The sequence below is a fragment of the Meleagris gallopavo genome, chromosome 24 (assembly GCF_905368555.1).
Source record: "Meleagris gallopavo chromosome 24, MGAL_WU_HG_1.1, whole genome shotgun sequence".
NCBI lineage: Eukaryota > Metazoa > Chordata > Aves > Galliformes > Phasianidae > Meleagris > Meleagris gallopavo.
Window position 1 is genome coordinate 1,155,137 of NC_139427.1, and position 19,017 is coordinate 1,174,153.

Genomic DNA, 19,017 nt, shown 5'->3' on the forward strand with positions numbered 1-19,017 from the left:
TTGTGTCCAGCTGGCTATGTTGTTTTCTCTTTTAGCAGGTGTGAAAATGCAGAGAGACAAGATGCTGTATTCAGTACTGAAGGAACTGAGGATGTTGATTCCATTTTTTTTGTGCTTGAGGTGCAGTTTCTCCCTCTGACCATTTCTATGCTATGTGTTGTGTTACTGTTTCCTTTTGGTGCCTTGAGTGCAAAAACTGTAGGGTGGAGCTGCATTCGTCTCTCAGTTCTGACATCTGGAGCTGTGATGCAAACTTTTTTTCGCTCAAGCTGATAATTCTTATCAGGAAACTGGCACTGCTGCTTGTTACAGAGCCTGTGCCTCCTGTTTCCGAGATGCCTAAAACTGAGCACAGAGCTTCTAATTGCATGCTCAGATAATGCAGCCCCCATTCGGACAAGGGTCAGTGTTAAAGGGTTAATGTTAAGGTGGAGAGGAAGTTTCAGAGTGTGATATGCTGATATCCAGGCAGGTGTAGGGGTGCTTTTAATTATTTCGGAGCTTAAAGCCCAGCAAGCACGAGGGAGGAGGTGCAGATCGACCAAAACCACTTTATTCTGCAGCTCCAAACCACTAAGGAAAAAAGAGGAATCCTCCCCATCCTGCTCCTGGGCAAGCTTGCTCCAAAGAGACTGCATTAAGCAACAAGCACGAGAGGAAACATGATTCCTTCAAGAGCCTTAGAAATACCTGTTTTCACTCAATACCTGTTCCTGGGCTCAGGTTTCCATGCAGAATGGTAATGTTTATCTGTTTGTGTCTGTTTCAGCAGTAACATGCTTTCTTTCTCCTGCCTCTCCCATTCACCTTGTCCTTTCTCCAGGTGCGTTTAGGGCTGGTAAGAATGCAGAAAAGCACAGGGGAGAAGCAAGGGCGCTGCTCTTTGACCTTCCCCAGTGACCTGGAATGGGCAGCAGAGTGATGCTGCAGGTTTTGGCCCTGCAGCCTCTTAAAAGCATCACTCATCATCTTGTTGCTGTGTTTTTCCTGTATGGAATATATCCAAACAGGGCCAAAGGTGGCCCCTAATGGAAGAAGTGTTTTAGAGACAAAAGTATGCCCATAAAAGAGAGATGGAGAGCCTGGGGTAAGGAGGAGAAGAGGCCCGCAGCTCCTTCAATGTGGGAACAAAAGGGTTTTCTGTGCCTCTGCAGCACTCTGCAAAGGGGACAGTCAACAGCAGTGACTCGATGGCAGCCTGATCACGGGCACCTTGTTCTTCTCCCATTGTTTCTGCCATTGTTGCTACCAAATAACGCATGAAGCTCATTGAAAGCTGAAATGAGCCTCATGAAGGCTTTGCTGTGTCCCTCTCCCTGGGAATTAGCTTCTATGTGTGTAGCATTCAGGGGACTGGGTCCTTATAGCTGTTTTTCAGGTCACTCTCTCTCTCTTAAGAATGGGAGGACGACAATTACTTTCTAGCCTGAGTTTGAAGATCTTTGGAATGCTTTTTAAGGATGAGGAGGGAGCTGCTGCACTTGCACAGGGACAGTGGAGACCAGGACACTGCGTTCCTGAGCATCCTTGCCCTTTTTGCTCTCTTAACAGCCTTATTCTGTTCATTGCAGTTCCTCTTCCCTTCTGGATGTAGCATTCTCAGTCACAACTAAATGAATCCTTCAGCAGGAGGAATGCAGATGAGTTCTGCCTGTTCAGGGCTCCTTGAGGCCAGCAATCCCTTCTATGGCCCTTGACTTCTAGATGCAGAAGTGTGCTCTGCTGTAAGAAGGGGGACTCTTGCCATCTAGTGGGAAGGGATGGTAAGCTCGAGGATCTCTGCCATCCCCCGGGATAAGATGACAAAGTGCATCCCACCTTCCTGGGTTTGTCTTGCAGGTGTCATTTTGCTGCACGTGTGGGCTGAGCTCTTGCTGCTTTCCCACCACGCTCTCACTGCCTTGAGTCAATTTCTCATACTTGTTTTATGTTCTTTTAGTGATAAAACTCTTTACACTCTCCTCTACACAAACTGGGGAAGGATTTTGCTTGGGGGAAAGCTGGATTTCAGCAGCTGAATCCTTGAATCATACTCAAAAGCAATTAAGATCAATCAGGAGAATAGAGAGTGCTTGCCAAGTGCCTTGAGCTTGAGTCTTTCTTGGTCCAAGAAAACCAGTAGCTTGCATTCCAGTTGGGAAGTTCAGTGTCAACTGATCTCTCCCCACCTTGAAAGGTGAAGGATAGAAATGCAAGGAAGATGCATGTGCTTTCTCTGTGGATGTGATGCTCTGTTGTTCCAACTGCATGGGAACAGCAGCTGTCGTGTAAGCATTGAGCTACAGCATCATTTCCGAGCTCCTGTGCTTGCTACAGAAACACAACTGTTGTGTTTCATGGGGAAGTCATGGAAATTCCAGTGGGGGTTAAGCATTACATAAAATACACTGGTTTATTCCCCACTGTGAGGTGCGTGGTCCCACTTCTCTACAGTTGCTGGTGTTTGTTATCCATCTGTTGAGTGCAAAAGCAGAGCTTTGCTCTCTGATTACACATGGCAGCAATATTCCAGCAGGGCCAATGGGTGTGAGAGCTGCCACGTGTCATTAACACCTCACAGAGCATCGGGTCCTTTGGTTCCCCAGATTTCACTCTGTGTGTTTAGAAGGTTGAGCTGACCCAGGGGAGATTTGGACCAATGGCTCCAGAGAGTCTACAGGGTGAAAGCATGAGGCTTGTAGAGGTAATGAGCCTTCTCTTTTAAAAAGAACTAACAATTAGGGGATATTATAGAACCTAATAGCGCATACCTAATTTTTGGAAGCACGGACCATGACTGCGACTGCTTGGTCAAATCCAGCCTTGACTTGTCCTTATGGCAAGGTGCGCACTGCAGGCAGATACAGAGCTGAGGCTGAGGATGTGGCCCTGAAATTTGTTGTGCTTGGGTATCAGGAAGAGGTTCTTCGCTAACAGAGAGCCAGGATTTGGGATTGCTGATCCTTGTGTATCCCTTCCAACTTAGGAAAGACTAAATGGTTTCCTTCATTTTCTGTTTATGTGATCAGGTGATGCAAACCCAGTCTAAGCAGTGTTTACACCCGTAGATTGTGATTTTGAGAGGTTTCCTATTTTGTTTCTTAACTTTTTGCTGAGTGCTCTTCTTCTAGTCTTAACCTGCTGCAGTATGAAGGGGGCAGCAGATTTCCCTGAATCCAGCTCAAGAGCTTTGCTGAATTCCTGCCGAATGCTTCACTTTATGCAACCCACAGGCACTTCCATCAGCTGGAAGCCTGCATGGCATTTGCTGCTTGTATCCTTACCCGACCCGGGCATCCAGAGAGCATTCCTCCTGCAGGCTGTCATGTTTCTCCATGCCCTGATCAGCAGACGCTCACACATTCCTTCCTCTGACCGAACTTCTTTCAGCTTCCTGCTGCTCTGAAACAGCTCTGTTTGGTGCAGCTTCTGCTGTGAAGCATTTTGCTCCTGGTGTCTCTGGGTTTTGACCCATCGGATGCTGCTCTGCTGATGGTAATTTGCAGAATTTTTGCTACGGGAAAAAAAATGCATTATGGATCACGCCATCAACAGTTGCTGTTGGCTTCCCTGGGTAGAAGAGCAAAGCTCTGAGCAGTTTCCTAACTTGACATCTTGATATTCTCCATGACTTGTACAAAGAAACCAATTATCCTCTTCACAGTTATAGAGTTATAGGAGTTGCACTAGACCTTTGGAGAGCAAGTCCAACCCCATGATACTAACAATGTGCTTGACATTGGAGGGCTGCCCTGCTAACTCATAGGAATGTGGTTGGCATCTCCTTGCTCATGTTGTCAATTTTTCTTGGTGGGTGTCATCTCAGAGCCTGCCATACCAGTAAGTAATAGAACTGTTCTTGTATTGGATTGAGTCTTTGAGGTCCCTTCCAACCCAAGCCATGCTGTGATTCTAGGAACCCTCAGTTATGGACCAATCCATTCCACAAAGAGCTGACAAAACAGGGAGCAGGAGGGATTCTCCTGAAAGCAAGGTTAGGCTTCTCCAGTGTTGTCAGTTTATTCCATGCTGCCTATGCCCCTGCTTAAATCCTACGTTGCTGCAATACACTTCCAGTCCAGCTTCCAGGAGTTGGTCTCAGTGACCTCAGTATGGGTTCCTTCCAACTGGGGATAACCTATGATACGATTCCTTTCTCTTCCCAGCACGTTGCAGGTTCCTCCGATGCTGCTGCCCAACTTGCTGAGATACCCTTTCCCAATAAATGAGAGTGGGGAGCTCTGCACATCGGTGCCTGAACAGCTGGGTATGAGGGCTAATGCAGATTAGGATAAGAAATGGGGCTGTGCTCTGAGCAGGAAGGGTAAATGGTGTTTAGGAAGTGATGGGGAAACCTGAGGAAAGGGGTAAGTCTGATGGCAGATGTCCTCGTGGTGTTTGGTGTTAAACCATTGGAAATACACCCAGAAGTGGAGATAAAACACTTTCCTTTTTCAAAATAAAAGGTTTGCTAGAAAATCCTTTAAAAAAAAATTAAATTTCATCAAAGGATATACTGAACTAAACGGGGACGTTCCTCCTAAAGTTGGCTTTTGTGAATACCTTTGTGCCTATCAGCTTTCTGCTGACTTGTTTGGAAATCCCATTAAACAGAGGTTCAAATAGACATGGCCAAAGCTGGGGAGAAAATACATTTCCATTCGTTGGGAAATGCTGATGTTTCAGAATGCACTTGGGTCAGAAAATGTAATTTCAAGGTGTTCTCTATTTGCAGAGCGCTGTTTTTCTGATTGTTTTTACAATTAGGAGAATGTTTTGTTTATGAATGGAGAACTGCCTTTAGTATCAGGACACTGAGGGGTCTGGGGTAACTCTTGGTGCGGATCTGGTTGGTTCTGAAGGATGCGCCGTTCAGATTCCTATCCCACCTCCTTCCCTGCAGTCCTGCCTGGATTTCCCCCCGTTTCCCTCCCGTTCGCAACGCTCAGATTACAGGACAACCCATGATATCACCCGCTATGAGCAGAGGCTGAAGGGGTTGGGTCTTGGGAGGGGTTTGCTTGGCGAACTCCAGTGAAATTTGCCAGGAAGCAGCAGCTCCTTGCAGCGTATTCCTCTGACTGCGGGATATTTCCCGGAGCGGAGGGGACCATTCGGACAGCTCAGCCCCAAAGGGAGAACTTCAGCACCGAGGTCACCCCCAGCACAACCTACCACTAACCCCAAGGTAACGCAGTGCTGTCGCCCGTTCTCTCTGGGGAGGAAGGAGCTGATGAGTTAAACCTTTCTAACCTTTCCTCTCGTGCTGAAAGTTTGACTTTGCCTCTTTTTTTCTCTTTGTTTTCCTTCTCTCCCATCACTGTGTGCAACGTTTAGCCTTAACGAGCTGGCAGTAAGGCATATGATTCCACTAATTCCTCTCCCCTGAGTCTTGATTAGGGAGGGATGACACAGACACGGTGTCGCTTTGCAAAGATGTTGTGAGCAAGTTATTCTCCCCTTTGCTCGCGCACAGGCGCGCACTACTGAAGCAAAAAAAGACATGTTGCAAACTGCCTGCAAGTCGAGGCAATGTGTATTCTCTGAGTTATTACAATCTGCTTGATTTAAAGCAGAAAGCTGCAGTGCATGCCATCGACATGTTGCCAGCTACAAGCAGTTTGAATTCTCTTCTTTGAATACTGTGCTTTCAGTGGAAAAGGCTTTGGTGCAGATGTTTCCCCTTGGCAGAAGGCGTAGAACAGATACATCCATAGATAAGAAAGTTTGCCGTTGTCATGCTTGGGATCTACAGCTATTTGCAAAGCATCCTACTGGCAGCTTTCGTTCGTTAGGCTGTTTTATCACAGAGTTTCAGGATTTGCAGTGGTATCCACCTGAAAAGTTGCAGCAGAGAAACGTGGGACTGTTTCTGGAATGACTCTGCCTTCTTTTAGGTAAATTTCTGTTCTTTAAATTAGGAAGATGTTACTGTGGGAGGGTGAGAGAGGTTTAAAACCGAATATAAGGTAGCATGCTATGCAAAAATACCCCACTTTACCTGTCTGGGAACAATAGTAGGAAACCTGGTTAGCATCTCTCATCAGCTCTGCTTTCAGACTGGCACTGAACAGGGCTGCAAATAATTTGCTGTAGGGTTGCTGCTTGCCAGTTTCATTTCATCTGCATTGAACCACACTTTGGGGTAGAATTTCCTGGGTTGGAAGTGGAGAGGAGTTAGAAGACATAAAATGAGATGTTTGATGAGCTGCTATAATGCAGAGCATGCAGGGGGAAACCACATATTTACCTTCGTGTAGAGGTTGAAGGAGTGGTGGTGGTACAGTAGGGGACAAAGTCTTGGTCACTTTTAGTAGAGCAGCCATGCACTCTGCTGACAGTTCTGTCCTTTTGTAAGTTAAGCAGGGACCTCCAAGTGCTTAGTGATGTTCTCTGTAGTTTGTTCAATAGGTTGACCCCGAACATCGTTGACTTTGCCACTAATTCCTTCTCTTTTTTTTACATTTGTCTTCTAAATTTGTTTTAACCTTTCATCCTTTCTATTCCTGATCTGTTTCCTAACACCATTAGTGTTGCTTAGAAGCACCAAGATGTCTTTTCTCAGAGATGGCAGCTTCAGTGGGTGGGCCCATCCAGCAGATCACCACCAACAGGTTTGCAAAGCACTTTCTGCACGCTGCAATGCCTTTTGAGAGTTGTTGTGATTCCCATCTCTGTTCACCTTGGCTTTTTGACACCAGGCAAAGGGAAAAAAGAAGGAAAATAAATAATTTCCCCAAAAGCTGGGACTCTTTCATCCTTCTGGCAGGTGGAATCTGGGTTTGTAAAGCACAAAATGTTGGGTTGATCTCTGTTATCCTTGTCTGGGCTCTGCCTTGAGTCCTATATGGCATTCTACCTAAAAATACTGTAGCTTACAGTTGGGATGCCTCCAGAGGTCCGTTCAACTTCCACTTCCAGTGTGATTTTTGGATTTCCCTATGCTACCCCTCTTAGAAGTGTCTTTGTACTCAGACTTTCCTAGCAGAGAGGCATCTCATCATCACAGAATTCTATATGCCAGTTTCTCCGCATGTTGTTCTGCTTTGCTTTAGGGCAAGTTACAATGAAGTCAGCCTGAATGATGGTTGGGGATCCCTTGGATGGGGGTTAACAGTAGCAATGATTTTCTGGCCATCCCAGTCAATCTGTCCCTTGGAACAACAGGATAATACATCTCAGCTCCTATGGAAGTGGGTGGTGACATTTCCATTCACTTTAATAGGACTGGAGAGGCCAATGCAAGTTGCCTGTTGGCTGGAGAACTGCTTCCCCAGTGGGAAATCCCAGTACTGCCCTATCACCATGCTTGCTATGGGATGTGTGACTGCGGTATGGAGTTGGAAATGCAGGGAGCAGCATGTCAGGTGGCCAGATATCAGTGTGCAGTGCTCCTGGCCATGTCCTAGAGCTGCGGTCAGGGTGTAGTTGTCCCTTCGCTCCTGATGGATGCTCCATGTCATGCAAATAAGAGCACTGCTGGGTCTGCAGTCCCAAATCAGCCACTCGAGACTTTCCTTTTGTTGCTGGATCAGAGGGGAAAGGGGAAGCTGGTTTGTTGCTGGCTCTGTCAGAGCTGATCTATTGTTCTGATGATTTGGTGAAATGAAAAAGGGATTCTAGCAGCTCGGACGGGCTTTGATGTGGGGAGATGAATAGCCTATTAGTTTCACCTGGCGAATTCTCTGAAGAAGCAAAAGCTCAACATAATTTTGAAATGAGATTGCTGCACGCTTCTGTGTGTGTCCATCATTTGGAGATTTCAGACCAGAGCCTTGCAAAGGGCTGAGTCAGCAGCTTGCAGGAGCATGCCCCAAAGCCTTAAATTACAACTTAAGGACTCTCCATCACGTTGTTATGGCCTGATGTACAGGAGCCAGGAGACCTGGAGTATTTTCCTGGCTTCTTTATTCAGTAAGTTTTTAATGCTCTGTCTTGGATTCTTCTGAATGGGGAGACCAAGTGAGATACTTCTAGGATTATGTCATTAATGAGTCTGGAGGCTGTTAGAGGATTTGAGGGGAGGAATGAGCCCTAAAGCAAAGGAAATCACAGCACAGAGCAGACATCCTGCAAACCCAACCCTGGATTTGCTCTTAGGCAGCTCAGCGCGTGCAGCTCTCTGATATTTCAGCAGGATTCTGCTTTTCCTGACATCATGGCTTAGTCTGAATGGTTTTCCTTCAGCTCCTCAATGAACAAGAGCTCTGGGTTTGCAAGGTTTGAGTTCTGGGGCGATGCAAGCACTGGGAAGGCTTTGTCTCCAAATGTTTGAATGTGCAACTATTTAGGGTGGTAACACGACCTGAAGGGAAGCAGGCTGTGGTTGCCAGTACACACTGCAGTGTTGTCTCCTGGAGCGTGTGCAATTGTTGCTGTTCTGGTCTTAGGGGAGAATTCCTCTGAGATGCACTTGCACAGATTTAACGAGATTAGAAGGCAGATTTCAGGCTGTTTTTCCAGTACCTTCTTTTGGGTCTTATCTCAAAGGATCCCAATGGAGATGGGACGATGCATGACCTGAGCACGAGATGTGTGCCCCCCAAGCCGTTCTCCTTGGCAAAGATTCAGGATTGCATTCATACGAAGTTGTTAAAATGCCTTTTTTTCTCATCAGCCTTTCCTCTATGGAGCAAGGGACCTATCCATCCTCCTCAGATTTTCTTAAATTCTGCAGTAAACAGGTTTTTGTAGCTTTGCATGGCTCTGAAAGCCTCTAAGCTTTGGGAAACAAAGACAAATTATCCTGCAGTTGGCTTTTAGTGCTCCCAGGGTGTTGACCTGATGAGTTTTTGCCAAATGCGAACACTGCACCTGCAGAATTTGCTATAATCTGTATTAGAAATGTTGGTACCCATTGAAGCCCATTGATGCCCATTAAAACCTGCAAGTCTGCACCACCAATCTGCCCATTGACTGTGAGATATCCTGATGCTGTGACTTCCTATAGGGCCCTGGCATCTTCCAGGGCTCTGTGTTATTAATTAATGCTTCAGGGAGCTCAGCTGGTAACCATTACATCCTGTCTCCAAATGGTTTCCCCAAACTGTTGTGTCTTTTGGCTGCAGTCCTCCATTGAAATGACCCAGGAGCTTTCGTTTGAATTGGATGCAGCCCTGCAAGTTGGAGCTACTCCCAAAAGGTAACCTAGATGGGAATTGGGCATCTCCTCTTAATTATGGCAGTGTGCCTTTATCTCTCGAGAGCTTCCTCCAGGACTTGACCACAAGGCCAATGATCACAGATGATGTTTGTTTGCCAAGAGAAAGCCATAATGACACTTAGGGTTGGGTTGAATTCTCCCTCTCCAGGAACTGAGATGAAACAGAGGTTTCAAACCAACTTAGCTTTTGTTTCGCATTTGCTGAGGCTGCTTAAATCCTATTTACTCAGTAGCAAGAAACAACAGCCGCGTAAAACACGGTAGGACAAAACAGATGTTTCAAGATTAGAGCTGAAAACCAGATTTCCCAAAGACCATTGGGCTTACAGCTCTGTGGGCTCGTCGTTCCCCCTCTGGTATTTTTACTTATAACTAACATATGTTATTTCTATGCTATGATCTAAGGGGGTTACTTGGAAATCGTTATCCTGTTCACAACAACTGCTCTGCCCACGTGTTTATCCTCTGGGCTAGAGCTCATCTTGCATCCATGAAACACATTGTAAGAGGTTTCTTTTGAAATCCATGCTGGTGGGTATTGAAGTCGGGTACGTCTGACAGCACTGATGTGCATTGGCTCGGGAGCCTTTTAGTTTTGCAGAGCACGTCTCCTGCTCCGCCGACTGCATTTGCTTTGGGAAATCCCCTTTGTTTCCTGTTGGAGGAGAGCAGCCTTGTGAAAGCACTGTATTTCCTTCCTCTCTGTCTGACACAGGGCAGGGCTTGCTTCCATTCCTCTCAGCCTCACCTCCTGACCTGCAGAAATTGGAAAAATACCTTGTCTGCGTGCCATAATTTCTTTGAAAACGTACAAATCTCAGTCTGGTGAAGCCACTGTGAGAGTATCTGGCTCCTTGAAGCCAAATTGTTACTGTCTTAGAAATGTTTGCCCCATATTCCCCCTCCTCTGTTGTAGTCCCCCCTTTGCTTTTTCACTTTTCTCCCCAAAACCCAATGCAACTCCTTTAGCTAAGTCCTTTATTTCATGCATGTGGCTCTTATGGAAACATCTTCCATCCCCAGCATGTCAGAGGGTACTCACTACTACCAGCCCTATGGGACACAAGGGGAAACTGAGGCAGAGCACTGGCTGAGGTCAGGTAGCAGGCTGAAGCTGAGATTTAACTGCATTCTGAATCTCAAGCTTGTTCCTTGGGATTTCTGATCCATCTCTCTAGCTTACTGTGTCATGTTGGTCCCTGTTTGGGGATAGCTGAGCCCCAGCAAAACCACTGGAGGGTTTTACATCACAACATCTGTTTTTGGAGCCCAATCTTTCCCTCTCCCTCCTCTTTGGTATTTGCCAGGAAATAACGGAGCTTTAAGGGCTGGGGAGCTTTTTCCCACTGTGCTGTGGCATTGCTTCATTTGGAAACTATTCAACCATCAGCCCCCACGTGTGCTCCTTGACCACTCCACGTGCTGGGGAGTGTGTGAAGTGGGCAGAAAATGACCAGGCTTTAAGCTTTGCACAGCATCCGGATAAAATCCTCTAATGAGCCAAAAGTTGCTGGTTCATACTTTCAATGGCCAGTTTGCTACGCTGTGGGATGAGCCCCAGCCCTGATTTAGCAAGCAAACCCTGGAGATCATTAGCACTAGGCAAGGCCAAATGAGATTGCTGTTCTGCAAAATATGGTTACCTGCATTGATTTTCTGCAGAGGAAATGATGTGAAGTGGCAGAAACAAGTCTTCTATCATGGAATTAGTAAAACAAACCTCAGTAGAAATACGTTGCTTCTCACCACGCTATAATACATTTCATTGCCCTTTTAGTTTTTCCATTGTTTAAGTGATGGATTGTGCTCTTTTTTTTTTAAGGGGAATATGGGGGGAAAATGTTTAGTTCCACCCTAGTTGAGTATCTTGCACTTACACTGAATCATTGAATCATTAAGGTTGGGTAAGAACTCTGAGATCACCAATCCATCCCTGCTAAACCACATCGCTCTGTGCTGCAAATACTGAACTATTGGATTTGCAGAGGAATAGGAAAATCCTATTGCTGCCATTTTTGACTGTAGAATATTGCCCTGAAAAAAATATATATTCTCCAGCCAAAGCAATTTGACTTAAATTTGCAAGCGGTTTTCATAGGTTTCTTTTCATTTTCTTCTCCCACCCCGTGGGAAATAATTGACTTTGGTTCTTACCAAGTCAAGTCATTGGGTATGGTGTTTTCCATAGGTTTACCCCCTTCTGCAGCAGGAGGAATGAAATCTACGTCCTTACCAAGCCTTACCCACCCTCCCCTTTCATTCCAGGACAGCCGCACAGCACCTACCTGCACTGACCAGCAGCTGCAAAACAACACTTTGGCTCTGAGAACTGTGAGCACTGAAAATGGAAGGATTCCTGGGCTTCAACCATAACCACTATTTCATCATGCTGTTCTTCGTCTCCCTGAGCCTTGCCCAGTACGAACACTGGCCCTACCTCCCCGGCTACCCTGAGCCACCCCCACAAGTCTACCAGCCCCCCCAGAGGCCAGCAGACGTTCCCAAAATCCAACTACGGCTCGCAGGGCAGAAGAGAAAACACAACGAAGGCCGAGTGGAGGTGTTCTACAGCGGCGAGTGGGGCACGGTGTGCGATGATGACTTCTCCATCCATGCAGCACACGTGATTTGCAGGGAGTTGGGCTACGTGGAAGCAGTGTCCTGGCTACCGAGCTCAAAATATGGGAAAGGAGAAGGTAAAGTGACCCCCAGAGCTGCAGCATCTTGCTTAGCTCTCTCTCCAACCCTGATAATTCTTGACTTGATGGCCAGACTTGAAAATGTAGGACCAAAGAGCTGAAGGAGCTGATCTTGGTGTGTGAGCTCTAGTAGGGGATGAGGGTAGGAAAATCTGCAGCAGCCAGTAGGGCTACTGAAAAGGGCATCTGTAACCACAGATGTAATTTACAGGTAGTTATTTCCCCGTTCACGCTTCCATTGCCACGCAGTGAGTCAAACAGAACCTCTAAACACTCTTTCCTCCTGTTCTTCTTTTCCCTTGGGGCTCTAAAATAGATTGCCTTTTTGATGATGTACAATTCTTTTTCCTCCTGTATCTTCTATAGAGAGGCGTACGTTGTTCTGCAATGCAGAGTAGCCTGTAAAACCCTAAAGGAGTATGTATGCTTTGTGTCCTGTACAGGACTGTGTTTAGTATAATCTTTTGGGACTCTCTAAGCTGGTCCTGGTGAGGAAGAGCTATTCACCCCCAACCCAAACTGCACATCGCTTCTATCGTGATCTTCGAAACAGCACATGGAGGTTGCGTGGGCAATTGCAGCTTGGAAAGTTGGGTCTTTCCTTTTTATAGATAGTAATAAACTCTCAACATAGTGATGCTTGAGGTAGAATAGCTCTGTGAGAGTATGCAACTCAGCAGCCTTGTTTAATTGTCTTTTACTACGCTGTTAGTTTAATACTGGCCGGTGGAGTTTCTTTCTCCAAACATTAAGGCCTGGCACACTGCTGATGTAACCCACAGACAGATTATTTCCACTCCAGCAGGGATAAACGTGCTGTATGTCTGTTACTTAGCACTGCTCGTTAGTGCTCACACCTATAAAATTGCCCGTTAAGGAGCAAGCAAGGCTTAAGGTTGACTTGAGTGAAACATGAAACCTGGAATGTTGTCCCAAGCTGTGGATTTTGGCTTTTGGGGTGGAGAAGATTTCCGACAGAGAGAAAAGAGTCCATGACATTGAAAAACAAGCCAGAAAATCGTTGCCATCTGGTTCAGTGGGTAAATCCTGATGCAGAGAGCCTGCGTAGGGGGAAATGTGCCTTCCTAGGTCAGAAAGGACTCAACGGACCTAATGTCTGGGGAGCATGAGAAGGGCTGGCAGATCCACCAGCTGGCTGGTGTTGAACCAACCGAGCATTAGGGCTGCTGGAACGAAGCTGGGAAAGCCAAGGGAAACAGCTCCGACTGCTCTTACAAAATCTCCTTGTGGCTCTGAATGTTGGGCAGCCCTTTCCATCCAAAGGACACGTCCTTCAGACAAGCAGAGATTTGGGGACCCTAAAATACGGGAATTGTTTGTCGTTGCTCCTTGGAGTTTAGGGGATAAATCATAGGGGAATAGCACGTGCCCAGCATGTTTCCAGAGGGAATGTGAGCACTTGGTAAAGGGGAGTCTCGAAGGTTCTTTGGTTCTTTGCTTGGAAAATATGACCTCAAGTTCTTGGAGTGGCAACTACAGATTTTTGTCCTCCTGTCGGCCAGCTCCGAAGGACCTAATTTGTTTTAATCCAATATACATGTAGCTACAGTCTGGAAAGTGGAGCTGGTCATTGGTTTTCAAGGAGCACACCAGTAACAGGATGTTCCAATCAACAGTGGCTTGTTAAATCTTTTGCAAAAATTTGCCTTTAAAACGTTAGGACATTTAATCAAAACTTGGAGCACTCTCATAGGAGAGACTTAATGAGGGTTTGATGGGAAACGATGTAAAGAGAAGCCTTAAATACAGAGGGTGATTTGCTGTGTGATTAGAGGGGAGGGTCCAATCAACCAAACCCCTGATTATCACAATCTGGATCTCCATCTTTCTGAGTCTCATTTCTATTTTCTTTCCTCTTTAGGGAAAATTTGGATGGACAATGTCCATTGCAATGGCAAGGAGACCACGCTGGCAGCGTGCACCTCCAATGGCTGGGGAGTGACAGACTGCAAACACACGGAGGACGTGGGAGTGATCTGCAGTGAGAAGAGAATCCCTGGCTTCAAGTTTGACAACTCGTTGCTCAACCAAATAGAGGTAAATGGGCTTTAAAATTCCAGGATGGTGGTCAAATCTTCCTTGGAGATGTCTGCTACATGTTGTAGGTTCTCTGAGCTGCACCCTATGGTGAGAGCAAGTGCTTGGCAGTGATTTTTTAATTGTATTTCTAAGAAAAAAATAGGAGAGAAGGATGTTTGCTGTACCCATAAGCTTCTACCCATGTGGTTTTGTTGGCCCATAGCACCGAACTGCTGAGTTTTCTTTCCCCTCATGCCTCCCTTTGGGTACTGGAAGCAAACTGGAGGTCTTTGGTGTAACGGTGGGGTAGGGTTTGTAGCAAATAGGGCTCACAAGCATGGGGTTGGGAGGGATGGATTTTCAATATAAAAGGGTTTTTGGTCTGGTTAGCTAAGTAATGATGTGACTGTGATAATTCTATGGAAATAGTTCTGGGAATGGGAGATTAGTGCTAGAAGTGATGAAATGAACATGAGCAGAGGAAAACGTAGGCTGGTCACTGGGGGAAAGGCTCTGGATTTTGGCTGAGGTTGGATCTCCAGGGGAAATGACAGGAGTAAAATGCCTGAATCAGTGCTCAACCAGCATTGTTAGATTTCTGCAGTACAAAACTCTGTAGGGGAATAACCCAGGGGGAATGCTGGGCTGGAAATAAGCTGGGCTGAGCTCATCAAAGGAAAAAACGTTTGCTCTCTCGAACGTTCAGGTTGGAAAATATTTGTGGTGACTCAGCCAACTGCTCCCTTGTTTCAGTGTGCAGAACATATCAAAAGAACTTCTCCACTAACCAGAGTCAAACTTTATTTTAAGCAGAGAGAGAATCCAGGGTGCATCACATACCACACCGTGGTTTCCGTGGCTCAATCTTGGCTCTGTTTGCCATCTGAAACAAAGGATGCAGCATTCTTTATCACCATGCAGCAAAATTGTCCTAGCTTTGCTTTGCAGTCACTGACGGATGGAAGGCTCTGAAATTCTGCTTGTCTTGACCTGGCTTCCCTCTGCTACAGAGGGGGAAGAAAGGACTTCCAAAGGGATCCCAATGGCCCCAGGCAGTTGCTTAGGGAGCGAGGCGAGCTCATAGAACATCAGTGATGGCTTTGACAGATGTGTGCTTTCCCAGAGCCACAGTGAATCCTCCAAAGAGAGGCCTGGAAGAAAGGATGCTTTCGTCTAGACATTGCACTGAGATGCTTTGGGTATTAATCATAAAAGCTGGGGAGGGCTCTGCTTTTCCATTAGCTAAGCACTGGAGGTTGATTAATGAGTAGAACACGTTGAGGTGACCAAGAACTGGTCGTGCTGATGCTGTGTGGGTGTTGAGCTTCATGTAAGATAAAGAGAATGAATCATAGGATTGGAGCAGCTCATGTGGCTGAAGCCATAGGAGAAAAAGTTTGGGTGAGTTGTATTCTCCATGACCTGGGAGTTGGGCAGGGGTGAAGGCATTCACCACTATGGTAAAGTGGTGAATTGCATTCCCAGCGGTGGGTGAGGAGCACCGGTGACTAAAGGCACTGGTGTGGGTAGAGAGTTTTCTCATATCCCTCTAAAGTCACAGGGAGCTGAAGGGTTCTTTATTCTGCTGGTTCTAATGCTGCAGGATTAAGGCTAAAGGTGATGTGCTATGAATTTTTCAGATGCCTTTGTGGAAGCACATCTCAGTCACAGCTAGCTGTCAAATGCTTCAGGTTTTCCACCCCCCTTCCAGTTTTCCTTCTCTTCTCTGTGTTTGCTTTATCTCATTAGCAGCTGCTGTGGCATAGCTGGGAGTCGGAGACGATGAGAAGAGTTACTCATAGGGTCACAAACCACCAAACAGTGAGGTCAAAAGGCTGATGTGAACGCAAGCTGAAAGTCTTTGCCCTCTCCAACATGCCTGGGAATTCTGCATGTCATAGCTTGCATTCACTGGGGGAAACGTCACCGTTCTGTGAGCAGTTGGGTTCCTCTGGCTGGAGCCCAGTGCTTGCTCAATGGACGTTTCCCCATTAGGATGGAACTGGAGTGAAGGACTTGAGATTTTTTTTTATGGATAGGTCTCTCCTCTGCCTTCAGCTACACACTGGTGAAGGCAGTGTGATAATAGTGATGTATTGATGCATTTGGTGGGAGCAGCACTTCTGTTCTGCCTTCCTGGGAAATGCATGCACCGGGCAGCACAGACAACCCATCACCAAGCAAGTGCCATTGCACTCATCTTAAATTCATCATTTGGAAATTGACTTCAAGCCCGTTAGTGCTACTTTCTGTGGGGCTGCCAAGGTTTAACGGGGAAAGCCAGCAGCTATAAGGCAATGTCTGACTTCATTCTGACTTGGCTCCAGCTTGGAGGGGCTGTGCAAACTGATGTTTGCTCAAATCTGGCCCCACTTCCTAAAATCCGACAGGCAGAAGGATTGCACGCTCTTAAAAAGCAACACAAGAGCCTTCGAGCAGAGCTTATTTTTATTGGACGTTATGCATGCCTCTATTCCCCAGTTTGGAAATGCTGTAGATAAGTGGTATAGGATGAAATTTCCATCACCAGAAGCTACTTGGCTTAAATATATCTATGTGTACGTATGCTCAGCCGGATCTTTTCCCATCACAGCTCATGCTTGGAGGGTTACATCGCACCTCTTCCTGTTCCTGAGCCTTTCCATTCCTGCTCCCCCAGTTCTATGCAGCAAACCCTCTCAGCCCAGGTTGAGTGGTAGGAGATATGTGACACAGAAGCAGCAGATGGGCAGGAAGAGGTTTAAAAGGACCGAGCTTAGGGCAGCTCTGAAATCAATCCATCAGCCTCTTGCTGAAGGTCCCATTATGCTTGATACTTTCAGCAGATGCTGCAGCTTTTAGCCTTGTTCTGAAGGTTATTTCTTGTAGAGAGGTGGATGCACAGAGCGGGGCTGTTGGCTGGGATCAGCCTCCTGAGCACTGCCCACCTTCAGCAGTGCTTGCTCGATGCAACCTGGGGCAATGACACTGAGTGCAATGCAGAGCTGCTTCCCCCCCCCTCTCTAAAATATGTAGACTAAGTATGCAGACAGCTTCTCATTTATGGAGAGAGCAAGCCTTGTGGCTTAGCCTTGTTTTACTGTGAATGTAAAGGCTGCCCACAGCCACAGGGGCAGGAGGAGACTGATTCTGGACCTGGGCTCCTCCATGCAGGCATCAGCTCATCCAACACCATGTGGGCAAATTACGGTTGGAATAACATGGGGAGTTGACTTAGCTTGTATTTCTTGGAGTGAAAGCTCCCAGGTTTGCGTGCTTGTATTCACGTTTGTGAGTAATTGCATGACTTGGGAATACAACAGGAGGGCAGAGCACAGCACCTGCTTTGTTCACAACAGTGTCTCCAGGTCCAGCTGTACAGCTGCTGTGTAGATGGGGCAGGGGATGCTCTTAGGGATGGCACGCCTGAAAGCCCCACAAAGTGCAGGAAGGGAGCTGGGAGTTGAGATGCCCTTCTCTGATGTGCTGGGGGCTGGATGAGAGCAGTGCATTGTCCAAACACACACAAACCCACCTGTGACAGCACTGCTAAGACCACAGCAACCAGCTCTGCCCTGAATACGTTTCTTTAATAAATGCATTTTTTTTAAGCCATCCCCCAAAACATCCTTAGCAAAATATTTGTTGTCCGTCCTCTTCCTCTCCGTGCACACATCCAGGCTGCAAATAGGATGTGCCCTAAATATATCGAATAGCTGCAGCCACAGTGTTCCCAAATAGATGTGGTACCTGGGAGCAGACAGTGGGCAGACGAGGCTGGTGGAGCACACCGGGCTGTGCTGCTATTCCTGTCCTCCTTTTCCTCTTTGGAGCAGAAAAACCTCACTTCAAAGCCCGGTGGCTCAAAGGGTCCAGTTGTGCCAGGTTGGAGTTTATATTGTCTGGGGTTCGTAACCAGCCCAGTTGGGCTGTGGGGATGGGGTTGTATAGAATGCCTCTGTGTGCTGCTGCTAAGTGCGAGGCTGGGACGGGGACATGGTCAGTGGGCACGGTGGGATGGGTTGGGGTTGGACTTGGTGATCTCAGAAGTCTTTTCCAACCTCTGTGACCATGGTAGGGATGGTTTGGGATTGGACTTGATGACCTTAATATTCTTTTCCAATCTTAATTATCCTACTGTTCTATGATATTGCTTATGGCCTGGCACAAGTAGAACTGTTACATCACCATGCAAATCACTGGATGCTCTCTCTGTGCCACCAGGATCTGCTCCCACCACCTGAGACCAGCCTCGTCCTCGCTGTTTGAAAACCCAATGTTTGTTTACCTGTTTGTATCAACAGGTTTTAAGCTCTTTCCCCTTCATGTAAATGTTTACCTCTCTAAGCACACGCCTGTATGCAACATAAATGCTGATGTTTGCCCAGAGAGCATCTCAGCATCTGTTCTGGAGGTAACTCAAGTCAAAGTTAATTAAGCCATTGAGGTAAGCCTCTGTTTCTTCACTACTGTAATTTTACTGTGTGTGTAGGGGTTTCTGGTGCTTGTTAGCCTCTGTTAGCCTTTCTTAGCCTGCTTTGCATAGGGCTGCCACTGAAGCATTGCACAGTTTAGCAAAGGCCTCAGCTTTGTCATTTATGATCCGCACTGTGTTTGCTCCTGGAGCCTAATCCTGCACTGCTCTGTCATCTCTCACCCTTTTGCTCTGTGCAAACTTCAGAACAAAAAGTGCTCGTGGTCCAACGCAGTGCAATGCTCCCAGGGCTGCTGCCTGCCCTGTACAGCCTGTTCAGTCTTGCAGCATCTCCCTCCCTGTGTTTATTTAACAGCTGGGACCTCAGTGGTGACTCAGAGGCACAACTCCAGATGTTTAAGTCCAAACAGATTCCTCTCATTCCCATGTATGTGAAGAGAGAGCTTTGTGAAAGCAGGGGGGCAGTGAGTATGGACTATCCAGGGACAGAGGTAGCACACAGGCTCATTGCTTTGGTTAAATCACACATCTAAATGTGTGTAACCATTGCTGGGCATCCTCAGGGGTGTTGCAAGGAGAAAGGGGGGGGAGGATGGTCCTTCCCATAGGAACAGATGGCAAAAGGTAGAAGGAAATGTTATAAAGTGTGGGTTTTTGCAATCAGGGGATGCGTTTGGTTCAGAGAGATGAAAACAAAACAGCTGAGGCTCATGCAAAAGTGT

The 19,017-nt window shown here is 46.7% G+C and overlaps 1 protein-coding gene across 2 annotated transcripts in view; it reads left to right on the forward strand.

Moving 5' to 3' along the window:
- Positions 1-4,992: 4,992 nt before the first annotated feature.
- The window catches only part of LOXL2 (lysyl oxidase like 2), a 37,078-nt gene continuing 23,053 nt past the window's right edge, over positions 4,993-19,017 (forward strand). Inside the window, exons 1-3 of one of the 2 annotated variants that reach the window (XM_085242713.1) lie at positions 4,993-5,167; positions 11,408-11,838; positions 13,724-13,899. In XM_085242713.1, coding sequence (XP_085098839.1) covers positions 11,487-11,838; positions 13,724-13,899 — 528 coding nt within the window. In that variant the 5' untranslated portion in view covers positions 4,993-5,167; positions 11,408-11,486. Of the gene's footprint in view, positions 5,168-5,858; positions 5,877-11,407; positions 11,839-13,723; positions 13,900-19,017 lie in introns of those variants that run through there. The other variant, XM_085242714.1, reaches the window with a different exon arrangement.